This window comes from Mesocricetus auratus, unplaced genomic scaffold (genome assembly GCF_017639785.1).
Source record: "Mesocricetus auratus isolate SY011 unplaced genomic scaffold, BCM_Maur_2.0 Super-Scaffold_100021, whole genome shotgun sequence".
NCBI classification, from domain to species: domain Eukaryota; kingdom Metazoa; phylum Chordata; class Mammalia; order Rodentia; family Cricetidae; genus Mesocricetus; species Mesocricetus auratus.
The window spans coordinates 7,407,805-7,427,789 of record NW_024429202.1 but is presented as its reverse complement, the minus strand read 5'-3'; the positions used below and the strand labels follow the sequence as shown (position 1 = coordinate 7,427,789).

The 19,985-nt window shown below is 53.9% G+C and overlaps 2 protein-coding genes across 8 annotated transcripts in view; one reads left to right on the top strand and one right to left on the bottom strand.

Moving 5' to 3' along the window:
* The window catches only part of Znf318 (zinc finger protein 318), a 59,481-nt gene extending 45,708 nt beyond the window's left edge, over positions 1-13,773 (top strand). For 2 of the 7 annotated variants that reach the window (XM_040729253.1, XM_040729249.1), the window contains one exon: positions 13,173-13,773. Coding sequence is in view for 5 of the 7 variants with exons in the window: in XM_040729249.1 (XP_040585183.1) it covers positions 13,173-13,176 (4 nt within the window). In the remaining 2 variants the exon portion in view is untranslated. Of the gene's footprint in view, positions 1-216; positions 289-415; positions 511-601; positions 659-825; positions 891-13,172 lie in introns of those variants that run through there. The other 5 variants (XM_040729248.1, XM_040729246.1, XM_040729247.1 and 2 more) reach the window with 5 other exon arrangements.
* Slc22a7 (solute carrier family 22 member 7) lies at positions 1,738-13,079 on the bottom strand. Its single transcript, XM_021228575.2, is given in 16 exon segments — positions 1,738-1,771; positions 2,351-2,377; positions 2,379-2,517; positions 2,520-2,548; positions 3,029-3,143; positions 3,251-3,309; positions 3,311-3,362; positions 3,365-3,455; positions 3,870-3,977; positions 4,264-4,387; positions 6,252-6,420; positions 6,515-6,766; positions 7,183-7,398; positions 7,401-7,547; positions 12,341-12,406; positions 12,989-13,079. Coding segments are annotated over 16 exon segments (1,719 nt in total).
* Positions 13,774-19,985: the final 6,212 nt, after the last annotated feature.

Genomic DNA, 19,985 nt, shown 5'->3' with positions numbered 1-19,985 from the left:
GGCTTGTGAGGCCCTGGGAGGGTGACATGAAAATGATCAATAGGGTGGGATGAGTCTTGAACTCACGGAAGGCAGACTCATGGTTGCCTGGGGTGTGATGTGGTCGGATGAATGGGTTTGGGGAGAAGATAGTGCCATATACAGGCAGGGGCTGGAGGACTCTGCTTAGGGACTGGCCCCCACCACAGCCTTAGCTGGGGCCTCTTCCCATTAAAGGCCTTTCCTACACGAAGACATTCACCGGGGAGACCTCACTGTGCCCTGGATGTGGAGACCCTGTCTACTTTGGTAAGTGACAACAGAAAGCTTGGAGAGGAGCACTGGTTAGGCAGCAGAGGGCAGGGTGGTGACAAGGCAGGAGCTGGCCTTGCCCCGCCCCCAGGATGGAAGAGCTATCCCTTCTCTCTACCACCAGCTGAGAAGGTGATGTCTTTGGGCAGAAATTGGCACCGCCCCTGCCTGAGGTGCCAGCGCTGCAGGAAGACCTTGACTGCTGGGAGTCACGCGGAGGTGAGCAGGGCTGAATGGGAGTTATGTTGGAGGAAGGAGTCTGGAAACGGGAAGAGAGACAGGCTGAGGAGACTCTTTTTGTGTGTTCCAGCATAACGGCACACCCTACTGTCACATCCCCTGCTATGGATACCTGTTTGGCCCCAGAGGTGGGCAACATGACCCCAGACACTGGGCCTAAAGTATCAGGGCCTGTGGGGATGTGTGGACAACTTCCCTTCTGGTCAGACATCCCAGGCCCCTCCCCTCTCCCTTCAGCCCTCAACCCAACACCCATTTCACCGAAGTCCTTGGTGACAGGGCTTTCTCCTTCAGGTGTGAACATTGGCCATGTGGGTTGCTACATCTATGAGCCAGTGGAGACAAGATCCAAATGAGCCATTCCCAGGAGTGATCATCCTAACTCAGGCTTCACACCCTCTCTCCCATAGTCCAGTGGAGGCTCTGGAATTCCCTAGTCCTTTCGGAGGAAGGCGGTGAAATCCCAGGGCCTTGGCCTGGGCTCTATGGTAGACCTGAATCTAGATTTCTCTGCCGGTTCTTTGCTTCCTCATTCCTATCTGAATGGGCTACCCCACTTAGAATTGTGATCTTGTTTTGCAGTCCCTTCTCCCAGCAACACTGCAGTTTTGAGGTATACTCACCGAGGTCATTTATTGAGTCTCAGCATTCTGGCTTCTCTAATAAAATGTTGACTCTCATGCTTTCAGCTCTTTAGGTATGAAGCCTAGACAGTAATGGGGGAGCAGGGGCACCAGTAGCCCTGGCAACAAGAAGCTCTATCTGTTGGTCCTGGCCATGGAATTGGGCAGATCCTATCCCTGCATCATAGGCAGTATACCCATCAGCCTCATGTGTACTAGAGATAACCATAGGACTGTCCTTTAGCAACATTTCTAGAGTCACCTTGTTTAGTTTGAGCATGGAAATGAATCCTCCCTACTTCCTAGTTTGATTAGCCACTTGGGAGATGAAGAGCTGGAGTCAGAGCTGAGGGTCAAGTCAATGGCTTCCCATCTTGGGGTCTCCTGAGATCTCAATGCTGCCCCAACCCATGAGGCATCTTAAGTTAAGAATCCCCAGGCATGAGAGGTGCCCAGAATCTCCAGCAGCCAGGGCCTTCCAGGTGGCTGTCCTGTTGCCAGTGGCATCTCCATCCTCAGACATAGGGATGCCTGCCCTCTGTTCCCAGCTCCTGTAGAGCCCCTGTGGAGGGCGTCTCTAGTCTCAGTTCTGGACCTGCATATCTTCTTCCTGAGTACTGGACAGGACAAGGAAGAAGGAAGGGTCAGGAACATGGTGGGTTTTAGTCCTGAAGCCTACGAGGGCTGGCTCAGGGCTTGTCCCAGCTCCTTGCATACAAGCACACGTACTCACACAAGGGAGTCACACATGTCTAGACATATTGGTGTATAGGCATAGCTGAATGTGCACATGTGTAACTCTTCTTGGACATTTGCATATACATAAAGGTTTGGACTTGATGTATGTTTTGTTTTTGTTTTTTTTGGAGACAGGGTTTCTCTATGTAACAGCCCTGGCTGTCCTGGAACTAGCTCTGTAGACCAGTCTGGCCTTGAACTCACAGAGATCCACCTGCCACTGATTAAAGGCATGCGCCGCCACTGATTAAAGGCATGCGCCGCCACCGCCGCCACCACCACCACCACCGATGTATGCTTTTTTGAACACAATTTAAACACACCAGGGCATACACCTTGGAACACGTGTACATATATCCAGGTGTCAAGTGTAGTCAAGCAGCTGTCTTCCCCTTTGCATGGGAAGTATCAGGGCTTGGGCATGTGAACCCACGAGCACCACACACACGCACACATACCTGTTTCTTCCCACACCCTGGATGGTCTGGCAGCTGCGCCACCTCTGTCTCAGGCAGCAGGAGTACCGTGCAGGCAGCCAGCAGGGCAATTCCCCTATACACAAGTTTGGGCAGCGTCGGCCATATTCCATCCAGCAGGGTTGCCAGTGGGGCCAAAGAGGCCCCTAGCGGCCGATGAGAGCGGTGAGCCCCAATCCTCTCTGTCTGTTCAAGAGAGGTTAAGGGGCCATGTATTGCAACCCCCCACCTGGGCTGGCAGCCCCTGATACAGGCTTCTCACCCCCTCCCCAGACCAGGAACTCTTAATCCAGTATCCACCAGAGGATGGGACCCCCATTCTGACAGAGTGCTACTCAGGGACCCCTCCAAGAGCTACAAGATGCTAGTGTGTAAGGGAGATCTGTAGCTTACAGAGGCACTGCCATCTGAAGGGAAGCCCCGGCCTTGTGCCCAGAGACAATCCCCAAGGGTTCTGCAACACTGTGGGCAGCATGGGTATTCTTGGAAATGTTTCTTCAGAGAATCCCCACAAGGCTGACTTGGCCCAAGGTTACACAGTACAGAAGATAAAATTCCCTGTGCTCTCCAAGACTTGAACAAACAACCACAATGTATCTGGCTGTAGCTAATGGATGCAGATGCCTTCACAAAGGTAGGTCAGTTGCCTGGGACCCCAACCCACCTGAGCACACAGTAGGGTACAACTCTGAGGTGAACAGGTAGGCCGTAGTGAAGGCAGCTTCAGAAAACCCTTTGCCCAACACCACCAGAGTAGTGACCCAGGACTTGGTCTCTGGAGAGAAAGGGATTCCTGCAGTGAAGGGATGATTCCTGGAACTCCCTGGGTGTGATGCAGAGTCTTGGCCCAGGGCAGAACCAAACTGACAGACCTCAGCTCACCTAAAGATACCAGCATGCCGATGCCAAAGGTCAGAGCAGCACCCAGCAGCATTCCAGCCTCCCACGTGACGCACAAGGAAGTAGACTGTGATGTTGGAGGGCAGCTCCATAACCCTAGCAGCAGCTGTGCCTGGTAGATGTTCAGCCCCAGTCCAGACACATCCAGAATCAGGCCATAGTAGGAAAAGTTCACTCCAAACCTAAACTTACAGAATGACAATGCTCCTCAAGAGACCTCCCCTGCCAGGCCTCTCCTGCCGAGCCTGCAGCCTAGGGTCCCCCTCACCCCAGCCACCCACAATCCCCAAGTAGGTTACCAGTGGCCAAAATGCCTTTACCCCAATCTTAGTAGCAACCCTGTGACGCGGGACCTAACAGCTACCCATTCATTTGACACAAAAGGATGTTGAGGATCAGAACGGTCAAACAGAGCCTAAATGTGAGCCTACACGTCTCTGCTGCCTGCTCCACTGAAGCTGTGGCGGCAGTCAGAGCCCTCCCTGCCCCCAAGGTCACCGACGGTCCTCTTCCCTCCCCAGTTACCCTTGGCCCTCAGCTTTCTGGCTCCCAGACCCTCCCATTACCCTCACTCCATCAGACCCGACTCCGCCCCTCTTACCAACACCATGCAGCACAGTGACGCTTGTCTGAGCTGCGGTGTTGGGAACAGGCTGAGGTATGAAGGTCTTTGCAGCACCCGTGCCATGACGACTGCTTTGTTCAGGGCCTGGTGAGAGAGGAAGCAAGGCTGTGACATCAGAGCTTGTCTCGGAAGCCAGTGTGCTGTCTGCGTCAATCTCCTCAGCAGTCCTGGGGGTAGGAGTACACAGGGAGGACCCAGAGTGGAGTTGATGACTCCACCCCTCGAGCCAGGCAGCCTATTCTGAAACCAGGCCCTCTCCACTGAAGAGCAAAGGCTTTTCTGGTCATCTGTGGTAGGCCGAGGAGAAGGCACACTTAGACACACCCCCCACCCCCCACCCCTGTGCACGCCCATACACTGTCATCCTTACCTCCTTGTCCAGGCTGCCCTCACCCACAGACCACCCATTCAGCTCGGCACAGCGGATCAAGTATGTTTGGGCCTCCTGCACATGGCCCTGGGTTAGAAGCCATCGTGCAGACTCAGGTACCCACCTAGGGGAAAGCCAGAGGACCGTCAGCCAGAAGCCGGCCTTGCAAGCCACCCCCACATCCTGAACTTCAGGCTGTACACGGGCAGTCAGTCCCCTTTGTCCGAAAAGACATTGCCCACCCAGGTCTCCTACTGCTCAGCCTCATCAACTCTTGGTTCAGGCCCAATTTAAAAGCTACCTTGTAGCCAGGTGGGAGCCAGCACTCGGGAGGCAGAGGCAGGTGAATCTGTCTGAGTTCAAGACCAGCCTGGTCTACCAAGTGAGTCCCAGGGCTACACAGAGAACCCTGTCTTGAAAAACGAAACAAAGTACCTCTTCCCTTATTTGCTATTCAGGCCTAGACACCCCAGTCCTCCATAGCATCCTTTCCTTACTCAACTGAATTGTTCTTACCTCACAACCTCAGTCCCTAGCATGAGCCAACACTTCTGGCAGATGGATGCAGGAGGAAGGCCAGATAGACATAATGATACACAGTTCACCATTAGGAGGCCATAAAGTGCCCACCCTGCCAGACCCTCCATTCTCCTGCCTTAGTTCCCAACACCATGCTGGCCATGTCCCATCCTGTCCCTTGAAGGCAAACCCCAGCCTCCACTTGGCAGGATCTGACTCTCCACCATTGTCTCTCCTGTCTGTTCCTCACTGCCTGTCCCTGTGTGTCTCCACAGGACCATTTGAATTCCCCTTTCGGTTCTGCTCTGTGATTCACCACCCCTCTCTGGCTCAGCCTCTGGCTCTCCATGCTCCTGTATCTGCTGCTGTCCTCTTTCTATTGGTTTCTCTTTTTCTGACTTCTCTTGATATCTTTTTTGTCTCCTGGTACCTGACTGTGGAGGGGGCCGGCATATGCATGTGTACATGTTTGTATGTGTGCACATGTGTAGACAGAGGTTCAGGTGATACCGTGTGTCTTTCTGAATTGCTTTCCACCTTAGATTTTGATACGGGTCTCTCACTGAACCAGGAACTTGACGATTCAGGTAGACAGGCTAGCCAGCGAGCCCATATCTTCCTATCTCTACCTCCCTACCTCCCAAGGGATTATGAGTGCACATCTCTGTGCCATGATTTTTAACCTGAGAGCTGGGGAGCTGAACTCAGGTCCTTGTGTTTGCATGGCAAGTATTTTACCAACTGAGATATTTTCCCAGACACCCAATTTTCTTTTACTTTGTTCCTCCTGGACAGTATCTTCTGTAACCCAGGCTGCCCTTAAACTCCCGATGTAGTTGAGGATAACCTTGATGCTCATGCCTCTCTAAGTATTGTGAATAGAGACATATGCTATCACAACTGGTTTATTCAGTGCTGAGGGTAAACCCAGGGTTTTGTGCTTCCTAGACAAGCAAGCTCTCTACCACTGAGCTAACCCTCAGCCCCTCCCTCAATCTCCCTTTTCTTTTGTTTGTTATTTTTAGTTGAGAGTATGCACGTGTGTGTATGTGTATGCCTGTGTGTTGTGTGTGAGTATGCAGGTGTGTGTGCGTGAGTGTGTGTCTGAGTGTGTGTGTCTGAGAGTGTGAATGTTTGTGTGTGTGTATGTGTGAATATGCAGGTGTGTGTCTGTGTGTGTCTATGTATGTATGTGTCTGTGTGTGTGTCTGAGAGTGTGTTTGTGTGTGTATGTGTGTGTGCGTGTGTGTGTTGTGTGTGTGCGTGCTCGTAGGTGCCCATAGAGGCCAGAGGTGTTTGATCCCCTAGAAATGGACTTGCTTGATGATGGGTGTCCTGGGAATTGAACTTGGATCCTCCTGTGAATGCTGCTACCAGGTAAGCCTCCTCTCCAGCCCCTGTTTTAGAACCTCAGTCTCTGGCTAATTGGTTGTATGTATCTCTCCCTCCCAGCTATTTGACATTCTCACCAGATGCTGATGACGCCTGGGACACATGGCAGGGTGGCAGCTAGCAGAAGCCACCGCCAGTCCCGTATCAGGTACCCAACTAGTGCCAGCAGCAGCACACCTCCCGTCCAGAAGATGGTACTGATGACCCCAGCCACGGTGCGGTGTTCCACACCCAGCCACTCCAGCTCTAGACCCAGAGCCACCGAGACAGGAAGACAGTTAGCAAGGCTGGATGGGCCCGCCTCACTCTGACAGCCTCCCGCCAGGCCTGCAGGCCTCGCCCAGTGGCAACACAGTGATGGTGAAACCAGCCAGGGCTGAGCCAGTGAGAGCTCAGGTGACAGCAAACATGAGCGCAGGGAGCGCACATAGGCCACCAGCAGACGCCGGCACCAGCCATGCCAGGTCAGGTCCCATGGGCTTGTGCCGTCTCGCCTGTCAGACAAGTGTCTACACCACAGCCCCCAGAATCATGCCGATGGAGAAGCAGGTGGACGTGATTGTGTCCAGTCCTCTCCGCTCGCACACAGATCCTGCTGCAGACAGGCAAGGGAGGGGCCTTCTGTGTGTGAGAGCCCCTCTCCAGGCCCCAGGACAACTCTGACGTTCCAGAACATACCCCATCCCTGGATAGCAGCCTCAGCATCAGAAAGGGAAGACTGCCTCTCCGTGGCTCATCACCAGGGCCCAGGAATCCCCTCGTCTCCCTCTCCCCAGGGAGAACCACCCCACCCGCCCTTCCTCTCTGGCTGATTCATGTAAATCTCAGCTTCTTTCTTCACCACCTCCCAGTGAATCACAGCAGACGATTCTCTCAGTTCAAGCCCAGATCTCAACTGGGGACTGTATATGCACAGATTCTCTACACACAGGCAGACAAAAGCTCAGAGCACAGGAAGTTATCTCATATGCACACACAACCTCCAAGGTAGTGACAGGCCCAGCCCACCCGCACCCCCCTCACCCCCCGGCTCAGGCACCTCAGTTACAAGGGTGGAAGAGAATTCTGAGTGGTCGTACTCCCAGCCCTGAGAGCAGGGCACTGTGGATGGTTCCCCCTCGGGGTCCCCAGAGCTGTGTGTCTCTGTCCCCAAGGTGGTATTGGGGACAGCCTGGGGATGGGCAAAGCGGAGGAGGCAGGGACTAAAGCTGCCATCAGTCTCCGCGGTAGATGGGCCTCTAGCCACAAGTCCTGGTGAGTGAGGCTGGCGGGGGCACCAGGCAGGGCACAGTGGTGGGCAGGCACGGCGGCCATGAAGACAGGCAGCAGGAGCTGCATGGGCAGCAGACCTTGGGGCCTTGGACCCTCGGACTCTGGAGGTGGGAATGGTTGTACTGTCTAGTGGAGAGTCTGCAGCCAGAATCCAGCCGTCAGGGGCTGGCCCAGGCCTGTGCCCTCCCCCACTGTGCCCTCCCCCATCATCCACACTTCTGGAGATTGTACCTCGCTAGCCTAGTGCCTGAGGGGAAGGGCTACCATCCATCAGTGGTCATGGTGTGCATGGATGTGGCCTTTCCACCCTGGACCTCAGAAACCAGGCAAGAGAGCCAAGGGTCAGCACAGGAGGGCGGCTGGGAGTAGAGGAGGCAGTGGGACCCCAGCTACTTGTTCGCGCTTCAGGCTGTGAAAGCGGAGGCGGTCTCTGGACACAGTACCTGTTGCCTAGATGGCCTTTGTCCTGGGAAGTTTTAGGTCAGCCTTGTCTATTGCAGTCATAGCACAGTTTGGCCCAGAGCCCAGGATTCAGGACGAGGGCTGAACTTTAATTATGTAACCCCAAGATTTCCTTACACCCCTCGCCAGTGTCTGGAGTGGATGCCCTGACCGAAGTCACCCCAGGGCTGTGCTGGCCCCTCCTGGGATCTCAGGAACACTCCCTGCATCCCAGACATCCCCTTGGAGCAGTGTTTTCCCATGTTGCCAAGAGTCCATGTAGCACCTCTGATGCTCCAGCGACTGAGTTCACTGTGCCAGTTTGATGCCAGCTCAACACACACGTTAGCATTCACCGAGAAAGCGGCTCATAATATTTAACAGCTGGAAGGCATTTTCTTAATTGTTGATTGGCGGGGAAGGACCCAGCCCATGGTGGGTGGTGCTGTCCCCGTGCAGATGGTCCTGGGTTCTATAAGAAGCAGGCTGAGCAAGCCAGTAAGCAGCCCCCTCCATGGCCTCTGCATCAGCTCCTGCCTTCAGGGTCCTGTCCTGTTTGAGTTCCTGTCCTGACTCCTTGCATGAGGGACAGCGATACGGAAGTGTGAGTGAAATATGCCCCTTCCTCCCCAAGTTGCTTTTGGTCATGGTGTTTCAAAGAAATAATAAACCCACTCTGTAGCAAAAGCAAGGCAGAAGCCAGCAGTATCAAACATACCCTAAGCTGGTCCCCAAATGCCAAAGCTCCTTTATGTGTCCTTTGAGAAAAGGCCTACTACAATTTTTTTATGTTACAAAGCACTGATTTAATCTATCTCCTACTTTGGACAGATAAAGAATGTCCCAGTCAGCTCCAGGCTGGCCCAAACACTCACAGAGATAGCCCAGAGGCCCTCTGCAGTGGACTCGATCTGCAGTGTTCAGTGTGTGCCGATGGACAGACGCACAGTGACGGTCGGGTTGCTCTGTGTGTGCTGACGGGCACACAGTGGGGTTTGGTGTGCTGACGGGCACACAGTGGGGTTTGGTGTGTGCGGATGGGCACACAGTGGGGTTTGGTGTGTGCGGATGGGCACACAGTGGGGTTTGGTGTGTGTTGATGGGCACACAGTGGGGTTTGGTGTGCTGACGGGCACACAGTGGGGTTTGGTGTGTGCTGACGGGCACACAGTGGGGTTTGGTGTGTGCTGACGGGCACACAGTGGGGTTTGGTGTGTTGATGGGCGCACAGTGGGGTTTGGTGTGTTGATGGGCACACAGTGGGGTTTGGTGTGCTGACGGGCACACAGTGGGGGTCTGGCCGTTCACTATGTGCGGATGGGCACACAGTGGGGTTTGGTGTGCTGACGGGCACACAGTGGGGGTCTGGCCGTTCACTATGTGCGGATGGGCACATGATAAGGATTGTCGCTGGGAGGCAGGAAAGGGGCTGGTACAGGATGATAAAAGTTTGAATGTTTGCTTAGTCTAATGCAACCCAGGCATTCCTGCCCTCAGGGAGTCTCCAGGAAGGTTCAAACAGGTTGTGCAAACATGGAGGAAAATGTGTGTCTGCGTGTGTTGAAGGAGATCACAAGTGGGCTGGGGAGAGGAGCTAGTTTTGGGGGTCAAACAGCTCAGCTAAAGACCTGGGCTTTCTGTCTGTCTTAGTTAGGGTTTCTATGGCTGTAAAGAGGCATGGCCACTGCAACTCTCACAAAGAAAACATTTAATTGGGACTCACAATTTCAGAGTTTCTGTCCGTTATCATCATGGTGGGGAGCATGGAGGTGTGCAGGCAGACTGGTGCTGCAGCTGAGAGTGCTCCATCTTGCAGGCAACAAGACTGACACACTGGATGACTGACACACCGGCTGACACAAGACTGACTGACACACACACCAGCTGACAAAAGACCGACTGACACAAGACTGACTGACACACACACCGGCTGACACAAGACTGACTGACACAAGATTGACTGACACACACACCAGCTGACACAATACTGACTGACACACCGGCTGACACAAGACTGACTGACACAAGACTGACTGACACACACACCAGCTGACACAATACTGACTGACACACATACCAGCTGACACAAGACTGACTGACACACACACCAGCTGACACAAGACTGACTGACACAAGACTGACTGACACACACACCAGCTGACACAATACTGACTGACACACATACCAGCTGACACAAGACTGACTGACACACACACCAGCTGACACAAGACTGACTGACACAAGACTGACTGACACACACACCGGCTGACACAAGACTAACACACTGGGCCTCAAAGCCGCCAGGAGGTGGTGGTGCACATCTTTAATCCCAGCACTCGGGAGGCAGAGGCAGGTGGATTTCTATGAGTTTGAAGCCAGCCTGGTTTGCAGAGCGATTTCTAGGACAGCCAGGGCTGTTGTATGGAGAAACCCTCTCTTGAAAACAAACAAGCAAACAAATAGAATCCTCAAGCCCGCCCCCACAGTGACACACCTCCTCCAACAAGGCCACACCTCCCTGTTGGGGAAGTCTTATGTCAATAAAGCACTGTTGAGCCAATAGAGAACTAAGATAGGAGGGACTAGAAGTCCAGGAGGACTCTGGGAAGGAGAAACATAGGAGTCGAGATGTAACGCCATGGGGTAGGAAGTCCGGAAACTTCTCTGGTAAGAGAAATACTTAGATTAACAATTATGGGGTAATTACTTAAGTCAGAGCTAGCCAGTAAGAAACAAGCAAGGCCAACAGCTTCATAATTAATACAGCGTCTTGTGTGTTATTTGGGGACTACAACACAGCAGAGCCCAGGCGACTGGCAGGTGATAAACCAAAGCGGCTACCAAGGAAAAAGCTTCTCTTTACACCTCCCAATAGGGCCACTCCCTTTTGGGTGTTTTCTTTCAAACCTCCACACCACCTCTAGCAATGGGAGCTAGTGAAGGTTTTAGCCGGGTCTTGATCCTATTGTTGTGTTTAGTTATTTTTTTTTCTTGTTCTGTTTCGTTGTTTTGTGTGTGTGTGTGTGACAGGGTCTCATGTAGTTGGCCTTGAACTCACTATGTTGCTGGGAATGACCTTGAATTCATGATCTTCTTTTCTCTACATCCCAAGTGTTGCGATTCATGGCAAGAACTACAATGCCTAGCTCGGCATTTTATTTGGTTGATTTGCTGTTATTATTATTGAGAAATAATAACAGTGGCCATCTCTCCCTCTTTAACTTGGCTCTAGATGAATCTAGACCTGCAATCCTTCTTTTCAGGGAGAGAGTTGGTACTAATCTGTAGCCTGGCCTCATCTTCCTTGACCCCACCCAACATGGCAGCACTCTTCTCTCATGTCATTGAGAATGGCGGTGTCGACGACCAGGGAAGAAGACCACGTGGGTGACACGCATGAATACCGAGTCTGACAGGAGTGCAGGTCAGCTCTAACAAGCAGTGAAAAACTGGCTGTAGCTGGCGTGGGGGGCGAGGGGAGTGTGTATGTGGGGCTTATGTGTGTATTGAGTATGTGTGGAGTATGTATGTATTGAGTGTGTGTAGGTACGTGTTTGTGTGGGGAGTTATGTGTGTTTGTGAATAAATGTGTGTAGGTGTGCACGTATGTGGGGCTTATGTGTGTCTTGAGTGTGTGTAAGTGTGCATAGGTGTGTATGTGTGTCTTGAGTGCATGTGTATAAGTGTATATGTATATGTTATATGTGTAAGTATGTAACTGTGTGTGCTTTGTGTGGGGTTATGTGTATATTGTATTGTGTAGGTGTGTGTATGGGTGTAAGTGTGAATTGTGTGTGTATTTGTGTAGGTTTATGTGTCTATTCAGTGTGTATATGTGTGTATTTGTGTGGGTTTATGTGTGTGTAGGTGTATGGGGCTATGTGTCTATTGAGTGTGTGTATTGTGTAAATGTGTGTATGTGTGGGTAGGTGTATGTGTGTATTGAGTGTGTGTATTGAGTGTGTGTAGGTGTGAGTGTGTAGGTGTGTGTATTGAGTGTGTGTAGGTGTGTGAGTGTGTAGGTGTGTGTGAGTGTAAGTGTGTGTGAGTGTGTGTAGGTGTGTGGGTGTGAGTGTGTAGGTGTGTGTGAGTGTGTAGGGGTGTGTGTGTGTGTGTATGTGCTGGGCTTGTATGCCATCTCCCCTGTACGCTATGGCCTTGCATTCTCTTCTTGCCTTGTGCAATGTATGGCCTCAGCTCTGCTGAGAACCAAAGAGGGTGACCTGACCCTCTTTTAGCCATGGCGTGGTTGGCCTCAGCTTGCTCCCCCCCCCCTTATTTTGTGGTAGGGTCTCACTCTGAAGTCCAGACTGTCCTTGAATCCAGGTGACTCTCCTCCCTCCGCTGTGCAGTACTGGAGGTACAGGTGTGAACATCCCTGGCTTCAATCCCAGCTCTCGTTCTGGCCTTGACCATGAGAAGTCAATGGGGAAAAACTCGGCAGACCCTGTACCCAGTGACTGGTCCCTCAGTCTCTTCCCTAGGGTGTCCTCGCACTTGGCAGGAGCTCCTCCGGGGGCTGGAGGGATGGCTCAGTGGTCAAAGCATTGGCTGCTCTTGCAGAGGACCTGGGTTCAGCTCCAGCACCCACACCGTGGCTCCCACCCGTATGCAGCTCCAGTCCCTGGGGAATCTCATGCCTCTTCTGGTTTCCACAGAAACTGTATGCACATCTTGCACATGTGGATGCAGGCATTAATATTCACACATATAAAATCAATTGTTTTTCAAGACAGGTTTCTCTGTGTAGCACTGACTGTACTGAAACTCACTCTGTAGATCAGGCTGGCTTTGAACTTAGTGATCCACCGGCCTTTGCCTCCCGACTATTGGGATTAAAGGTGTGCGCCGCCACCACCCAGCACGATGAACAGATGGCTGTCTGTGGATGTCAGAGAGTTCCTACAACTGAGCTGGACTTTGGCAAGTGACTTTTGCGTATCTTGGGATCCTAGGGAAGGGTTTGAGCAGAGGTCTCTGGAGTCCCCTTAGTTTCTTATATGGCATAGCCTAACCCTTCCAGGGCTGGGGCCTGCGCTGCCTCTACTCCTGTTAGAGCCGCCAGGTTCTTGCCTGTGAGCAGTGAGCTGCGATCACTCACACCTGTCACATTTCTCCTGCTGCTGCTGGGAATGCCCTGTCCTCTTCAGCTGCCCATCCTCGCTGTCCAGAATGTGGCTGAAGAGGCACATTCAGACGCAGATGCTGCTTCAGCGAGGCGAGGGTGTGCAGTGCAGCCCAGTCAGCCCTTCCTGAGAAACGAAGCTGTGATTCCTTTGTTTCAGATAAGCGGAGGGATCCAGAGCGGAAGAAAGACACCCAGGCACCGCATGCTGGCAGGACGAGGAGCGAGCAGGGGATCTGGGAGCTCATAGAAGGATCCAGTGGAGCCAGCACGCCTCGGGAAAGGTGTCCTCCAGCTGGCAGCTAACATCCCTGAGAGGCATGCATTTGAGCCTCCACAGATGTGATTTCTGACTCTAGTCATCCGACAATTGGTTCTGGCAGGATTTATCTAAATGACAGTCTCATCTCCCCAACAACCGGCATGCGTCCCTCGCCCTGAGATCTTACTGGCCCCCATATGGAGGCTTCCTTCACCCCAGTCAGCTACTCCTGTCAGAAGCCAGCCCTGGTGGCCGCTGATGGCTGACATTCGCTCACTATTTAAGTATGATAAGCCAATCTTCTAATGACTGCTGGACAGTGGGCAAAGACACATGCAAGACAGACAGAAGCCGATGAAGAGGAGACGCCGGGCAGCCTGGAAGCACGGGCATATCCACCTGGGGTCGTCTCGTCTGGCTTCATTAATGGGGTCTTTGACACAGTAGTCTCAGCTGTTTGCTTTTCTTTGTATTTGATATTACAATGTATTACATTATATACATACGTTTTGCTACACAGTTATTGCAAGCATTATGGCTTGGGTGGAAAGGTATTCTGGCACTCAGGAGCCAAGGACTACCATAGGCTACAATAAGTGAAGCAGCTTACAGCCCTCCCTGCTCCAGGGAAAGGCTTCCCCAGTGTGACAGCTCTGCTCCTGCAGGAGAGGGCTTCCCCAGTGAAGTTGTTACAGTTCAGCTCTGGTTCTCAGAGGGAAACAACTCGGCTTCGCTAGGTGTCCGTGTCCGTGTCCGCGTCCGTGTGTGTGTGTGTGTGTGTGTGTGTGTGTGTGTGTCCGTGTGTGTCCCAGGAAGTGTTACAGCTCTGCTCTACCAAGGTTCTGTCTCTGCTCCTGGGAAAGAAGGTCACCTAGACCTCATTCAAGAGATTTATTGGGAGCTGGGCTTTGGTGGCACACGCCTTTTTTAATTCCAGCACTCGGGAGGCAGAGGCAGGCAGATCTCTGTGAGTTCGAGACCAAGCCTGGTCTACCGAGCGAGTCCCAGGACAGGCTCCAAAACAATACAGAGAAACCCTGTCTCGAAAACCAAAAAAAAGAGAGAAGAGAGAGAGAGAGATTTATTGGGAGGGACAAATCTAAGAGAGTGGCTGCCTTAGCCAGGGTAGCAGAGGACAGTCAGGCAGCCAGACAGACAAAAGCTGAACAGGCACAGGGTTTGCACAGGGCTTCTTGGGGGTGGGGTAGAGTTTTTCCAGGGAGATATACAGGGTGGGGATGGATCAGATTTCAGTCCCTGAGCTCAGATTGGCTAGATCTCCTGCTCAGGGATTGGCTAGTTTTCTGCACAGGTTTAGGGTCAGATTGGCTCTGGTTTCAGGGTCAAAGTGTGTTTCTTTCACTGGACCTTTTTAGCCTTTTGGCTCTAATTTTAGGACCAGGGTGTATTTCTTTCACTGACTCTGATTCCAGGGACAAAGTGTGTTCCTTTGGTTCCGCTCAGGGTATATTTCTTTGGCTGGTCCATTTTTCCTAGAGTTATTCCCTAAAATATAGTTTATTCATTCATTCATTTGTTTTGTTTTTTGAGACAGGGTCTCACTATATTGCCCTGACTGGGCTGGAACTCACTATGTAGACCAGGCTAGCCTTGAATTCACTGAGATCTGCCTGTCTCTGCCTCCTGAGATTTAAGGCCTGTGCCATTACACCTGGCTAGTTTGTTTTATCTCATACATACATATTTTGAAAGGTAATTTTAAATCTTTGTATGTATGTCTGTGCATGCTGTGTGTGTGTGTGTGTGTGAGAGAGAGAGAGAGAGAGAGAAAGAGAGAAAAAGAAGGAGAGAAAGAGGGAGAGAGAGAGAGAGAGAGAGAGAGAGAGAGAGAGAGAGAGCAGGCACACATTCAGAAGTCAGAGGACAATTCTGACGTTAGCCCTCACCTTCCATCTCTTGTCACCATTGTGTATGCCGTGCTAGCAGCAGGGGTGAAGACGGTGCTCACCGCGTGTCTGTCTGGGTGAAGACGGTGCTCACCGCGTGTCTGGGTGAAGACGGTGCTCACCGCGTGTCTGTCTGGGTGAAGACGGTGCTCACCGCGTGTCTGTCTGGGTGAAGACGGTGCTCACCGCGTGTCTGTCTGGGTGAAGACTGTGCTCACCGTGTGTCTGGGTGAAGACTGTGCTCACCGCGTGTCTGTCTGGGTGAAGACGGTGCTCACCGCGTGTCTGGGTGAAGACGGTGCTCACCGTGTGTCTGGGTGAAGACGGTGCTCACCGTGTGTCTGTCTGGGTGAAGACGGTGCTCACCGCGTGTCTGTCTGGGTGAAGACGGTGCTCACCGCGTGTCTGGGTGAAGACGGTGCTCACCGCGTGTCTGGGTGAAGACGGTGCTCACCGCGTGTCTGTCTGGGTGAAGACGGTGCTCACCGCGTGTATGTCTGGGTGAAGACTGTGCTCACCGCGTGTCTGTCTGGGTGAAGACGGTGCTCACCGCGTGTATGTCTGGGTGAAGACGGTGCTCACCGTGTGTCTGTCTGGGTGAAGACGGTGCTCACCGTGTGTCTGGGTGAAGACGGTGCTCACCGCGTGTCTGTCTAGGTGAAGACGGTGCTCACCGCGTGTCTGTCTGGGTGAAGACGGTGCTCACCGCGTGTCTGTCTGGGTGAAGACGGTGCTCACCGCGTGTCTGTCTGGGTGAAGACGGTGCTCACCGCGTGTCTGTCTGGGTGAAGACGGTGCTCACCGCGTGTCTGTCTGGGTGAAGACGGTGCTCACCGCGTGTCTGTCTGGGTGAAGACGGTGCTCACCGCGTGTCTGTCTGGGTGAAGACGGTGCTCACCGCGTGTCTGTCTGGGTGAAGACCGTGCTCACCGTGTGTCTGTCTGGGTGAAGACGGTGCTCACCGCGTGTCTGTCTGGGTGAAGACGGTGCTCACCGTGTGTCTGGATGAAGACGGTGCTCACCGCGTGTCTGGGTGAAGACGGTGCTCACCGCGTGTCTGTCTGGGTGAAGACGGTGCTCACCGCGTGTCTGTCTGGGTGAAGACAGTGCTCACCGTGTGTCTGTCTGGGTGAAGACGGTGCTCACTGTGTGTCTGGGTGAAGACGGTGCTCACCGCGTGTCTGTCTGGGTGAAGACGGTGCTCACCGTGTATCTGTCTGGGTGAAGACGGTGCTCACCGCGTGTCTGTCTGGGTGAAGACGGTGCTCACCGTGTGTCTGGATGAAGACGGTGCTCACCGCGTGTCTGGGTGAAGACGGTGCTCACCGCGTGTCTGTCTGGGTGAAGACGGTGCTCACCGCGTGTCTGTCTAGGTGAAGACGGTGCTCACCGCGTGTCTGTCTGGGTGAAGACGGTGCTCACCGCGTGTCTGTCTGGGTGAAGACGGTGCTCACCGCGTGTCTGTCTGGGTGAAGACGGTGCTCACCGCGTGTCTGTCTGGGTGAAGACGGTGCTCACCGTGTGTCTGGATGAAGACGGTGCTCACCGCGTGTCTGGGTGAAGACGGTGCTCACCGCGTGTCTGTCTGGGTGAAGACGGTGCTCACCGCGTGTCTGTCTGGGTGAAGACGGTGCTCACCGCGTGTCTGTCTGGGTGAAGACTGTGCTCACCGTGTGTCTGGGTGAAGACTGTGCTCACCGCGTGTCTGTCTGGGTGAAGACGGTGCTCACCGCGTGTCTGGGTGAAGACGGTGCTCACCGTGTGTCTGGGTGAAGACGGTGCTCACCGCGTGTCTGTCTGGGTGAAGACGGTGCTCACCGCGTGTCTGGGTGAAGACGGTGCTCACCGCGTGTCTGGGTGAAGACGGTGCTCACCGCGTGTCTGTCTGGGTGAAGACGGTGCTCACCGCGTGTATGTCTGGGTGAAGACTGTGCTCACCGCGTGTATGTCTGGGTGAAGACGGTGCTCACCGCGTGTATGTCTGGGTGAAGACGGTGCTCACCGTGTGTCTGTCTGGGTGAAGACGGTGCTCACCGTGTGTCTGGGTGAAGACGGTGCTCACCGCGTGTCTGTCTAGGTGAAGACGGTGCTCACCGCGTGTCTGTCTGGGTGAAGACGGTGCTCACCGCGTGTCTGTCTGGGTGAAGACGGTGCTCACCGCGTGTCTGTCTGGGTGAAGACGGTGCTCACCGCGTGTCTGTCTGGGTGAAGACGGTGCTCACCGCGTGTCTGTCTGGGTGAAGACGGTGCTCACCGCGTGTCTGTCTGGGTGAAGACGGTGCTCACCGCGTGTCTGTCTGGGTGAAGACGGTGCTCACCGCGTGTCTGTCTGGGTGAAGACCGTGCTCACCGTGTGTCTGTCTGGGTGAAGACGGTGCTCACCGCGTGTCTGTCTGGGTGAAGACGGTGCTCACCGTGTGTCTGGATGAAGACGGTGCTCACCGCGTGTCTGGGTGAAGACGGTGCTCACCGCGTGTCTGTCTGGGTGAAGACGGTGCTCACCGCGTGTCTGTCTGGGTGAAGACAGTGCTCACCGTGTGTCTGTCTGGGTGAAGACGGTGCTCACTGTGTGTCTGGGTGAAGACGGTGCTCACCGCGTGTCTGTCTGGGTGAAGACGGTGCTCACCGTGTATCTGTCTGGGTGAAGACGGTGCTCACCGCGTGTCTGTCTGGGTGAAGACAGTGCTCACCGTGTGTCTGGATGAAGACGGTGCTCACCGCGTGTCTGGGTGAAGACGGTGCTCACCGCGTGTCTGTCTGGGTGAAGACGGTGCTCACCGCGTGTCTGTCTGGGTGAAGACGGTGCTCACCGTGTATCTGTCTGGGTGAAGACGGTGCTCACCGCGTGTCTGTCTGGGTGAAGACGGTGCTCACCGTGTGTCTGTCTGGGTGAAGACGGTGCTCACCGCGTGTCTGGGTGAAGACGGTGCTCACCGCGTGTCTGTCTGGGTGAAGACGGTGCTCACCGCGTGTCTGTCTAGGTGAAGACGGTGCTCACCGCGTGTCTGTCTGGGTGAAGACGGTGCTCACCGCGTGTCTGTCTGGGTGAAGACGGTGCTCACCGCGTGTCTGTCTGGGTGAAGACGGTGCTCACCGCGTGTCTGTCTGGGTGAAGACTGTGCTCACCGCGTGTCTGTCTGGGTGAAGACGGTGCTCACCGCGTGTCTGGGTGAAGACGGTGCTCACCGTGTGTCTGGGTGAAGACGGTGCTCACCGCGTGTCTGTCTGGGTGAAGACGGTGCTCACCGCGTGTCTGGGTGAAGACGGTGCTCACCGCGTGTCTGGGTGAAGACGGTGCTCACCGCGTGTCTGTCTGGGTGAAGACGGTGCTCACCGCGTGTATGTCTGGGTGAAGACTGTGCTCACCGCGTGTATGTCTGGGTGAAGACGGTGCTCACCGCGTGTATGTCTGGGTGAAGACGGTGCTCACCGTGTGTCTGTCTGGGTGAAGACGGTGCTCACTGTGTGTCTGGGTGAAGACGGTGCTCACCGCGTGTCTGTCTGGGTGAAGACGGTGCTCACCGTGTATCTGTCTGGGTGAAGACGGTGCTCACCGCGTGTCTGTCTGGGTGAAGACGGTGCTCACCGTGTGTCTGGATGAAGACGGTGCTCACCGCGTGTCTGGGTGAAGACGGTGCTCACCGCGTGTCTGTCTGGGTGAAGACGGTGCTCACCGCGTGTCTGTCTGGGTGAAGACGGTGCTCACCGCGTGTCTGTCTGGGTGAAGACCGTGCTCACCGTGTGTCTGTCTGGGTGAAGACGGTGCTCACCGCGTGTCTGTCTGGGTGAAGACGGTGCTCACCGTGTGTCTGGATGAAGACGGTGCTCACCGCGTGTCTGGGTGAAGACGGTGCTCACCGCGTGTCTGTCTGGGTGAAGACGGTGCTCACCGCGTGTCTGTCTGGGTGAAGACAGTGCTCACCGTGTGTCTGTCTGGGTGAAGACGGTGCTCACTGTGTGTCTGGGTGAAGACGGTGCTCACCGCGTGTCTGTCTGGGTGAAGACGGTGCTCACCGTGTATCTGTCTGGGTGAAGACGGTGCTCACCGTGTATCTGTCTGGGTGAAGACGGTGCTCACCGCGTGTCTTGGTGAAGAGGGTGCTCACCGCGTGTCTGGGTGAAGACGGTGCTCACCGTGTATCTGTCTGGGTGAAGACGGTGCTCACTGTGTGTCTGGCTTTATGTGGGCTCTGAGGACTCGGTCCTCATGCTTCAGCAGCTGCCACCTCACCCAACCTGTCACCACCTTGAAAGCTTTTTATTTATAAAGTTCTTTTATGGACATATGTGTTTTGCCTGCATGTGTCTTTGCATCTTGTGAGTGCCTAGTACCTGCAGAACTCACAGAGATCCACCTGCCTCTGCCTCCCTAGGATTAGAGGCCTGCGCCACCTCCGCCCAGCTCCCTTGAAAACTTTCAAACATGAAAAACAGTCACTTGATTTTTTACGGAGAGGCACATCCAGCAAAGGGGTATTCTGGAACAGACATTCAAAAGTCACCTGCCGTGCCTGCTGCGCAGCCTGTATCCCAGAATGTGCGGAGGGTGTCGGAGATTGACAACACCGAAGGCTCCTCAAGAAGGCTCTCCTTTATTCCTACTCTGGCTCGTTATTATATACCCTGACACCAGAGGTGGAGGTGGGTGGGTCTGAAGAGGTGGTTAGTCTTTGGGAAAGGTCAAGGGCAGGGCGGTTCCCGTGGGCAAGCCCTTTCCAGGAACTTATTGCCCCAGACATTGTATTGTTTTTAGTAAACATTGTCTTACAGCTGCCTACTCTCAGGCTGATGGGGAAGTGAGTCT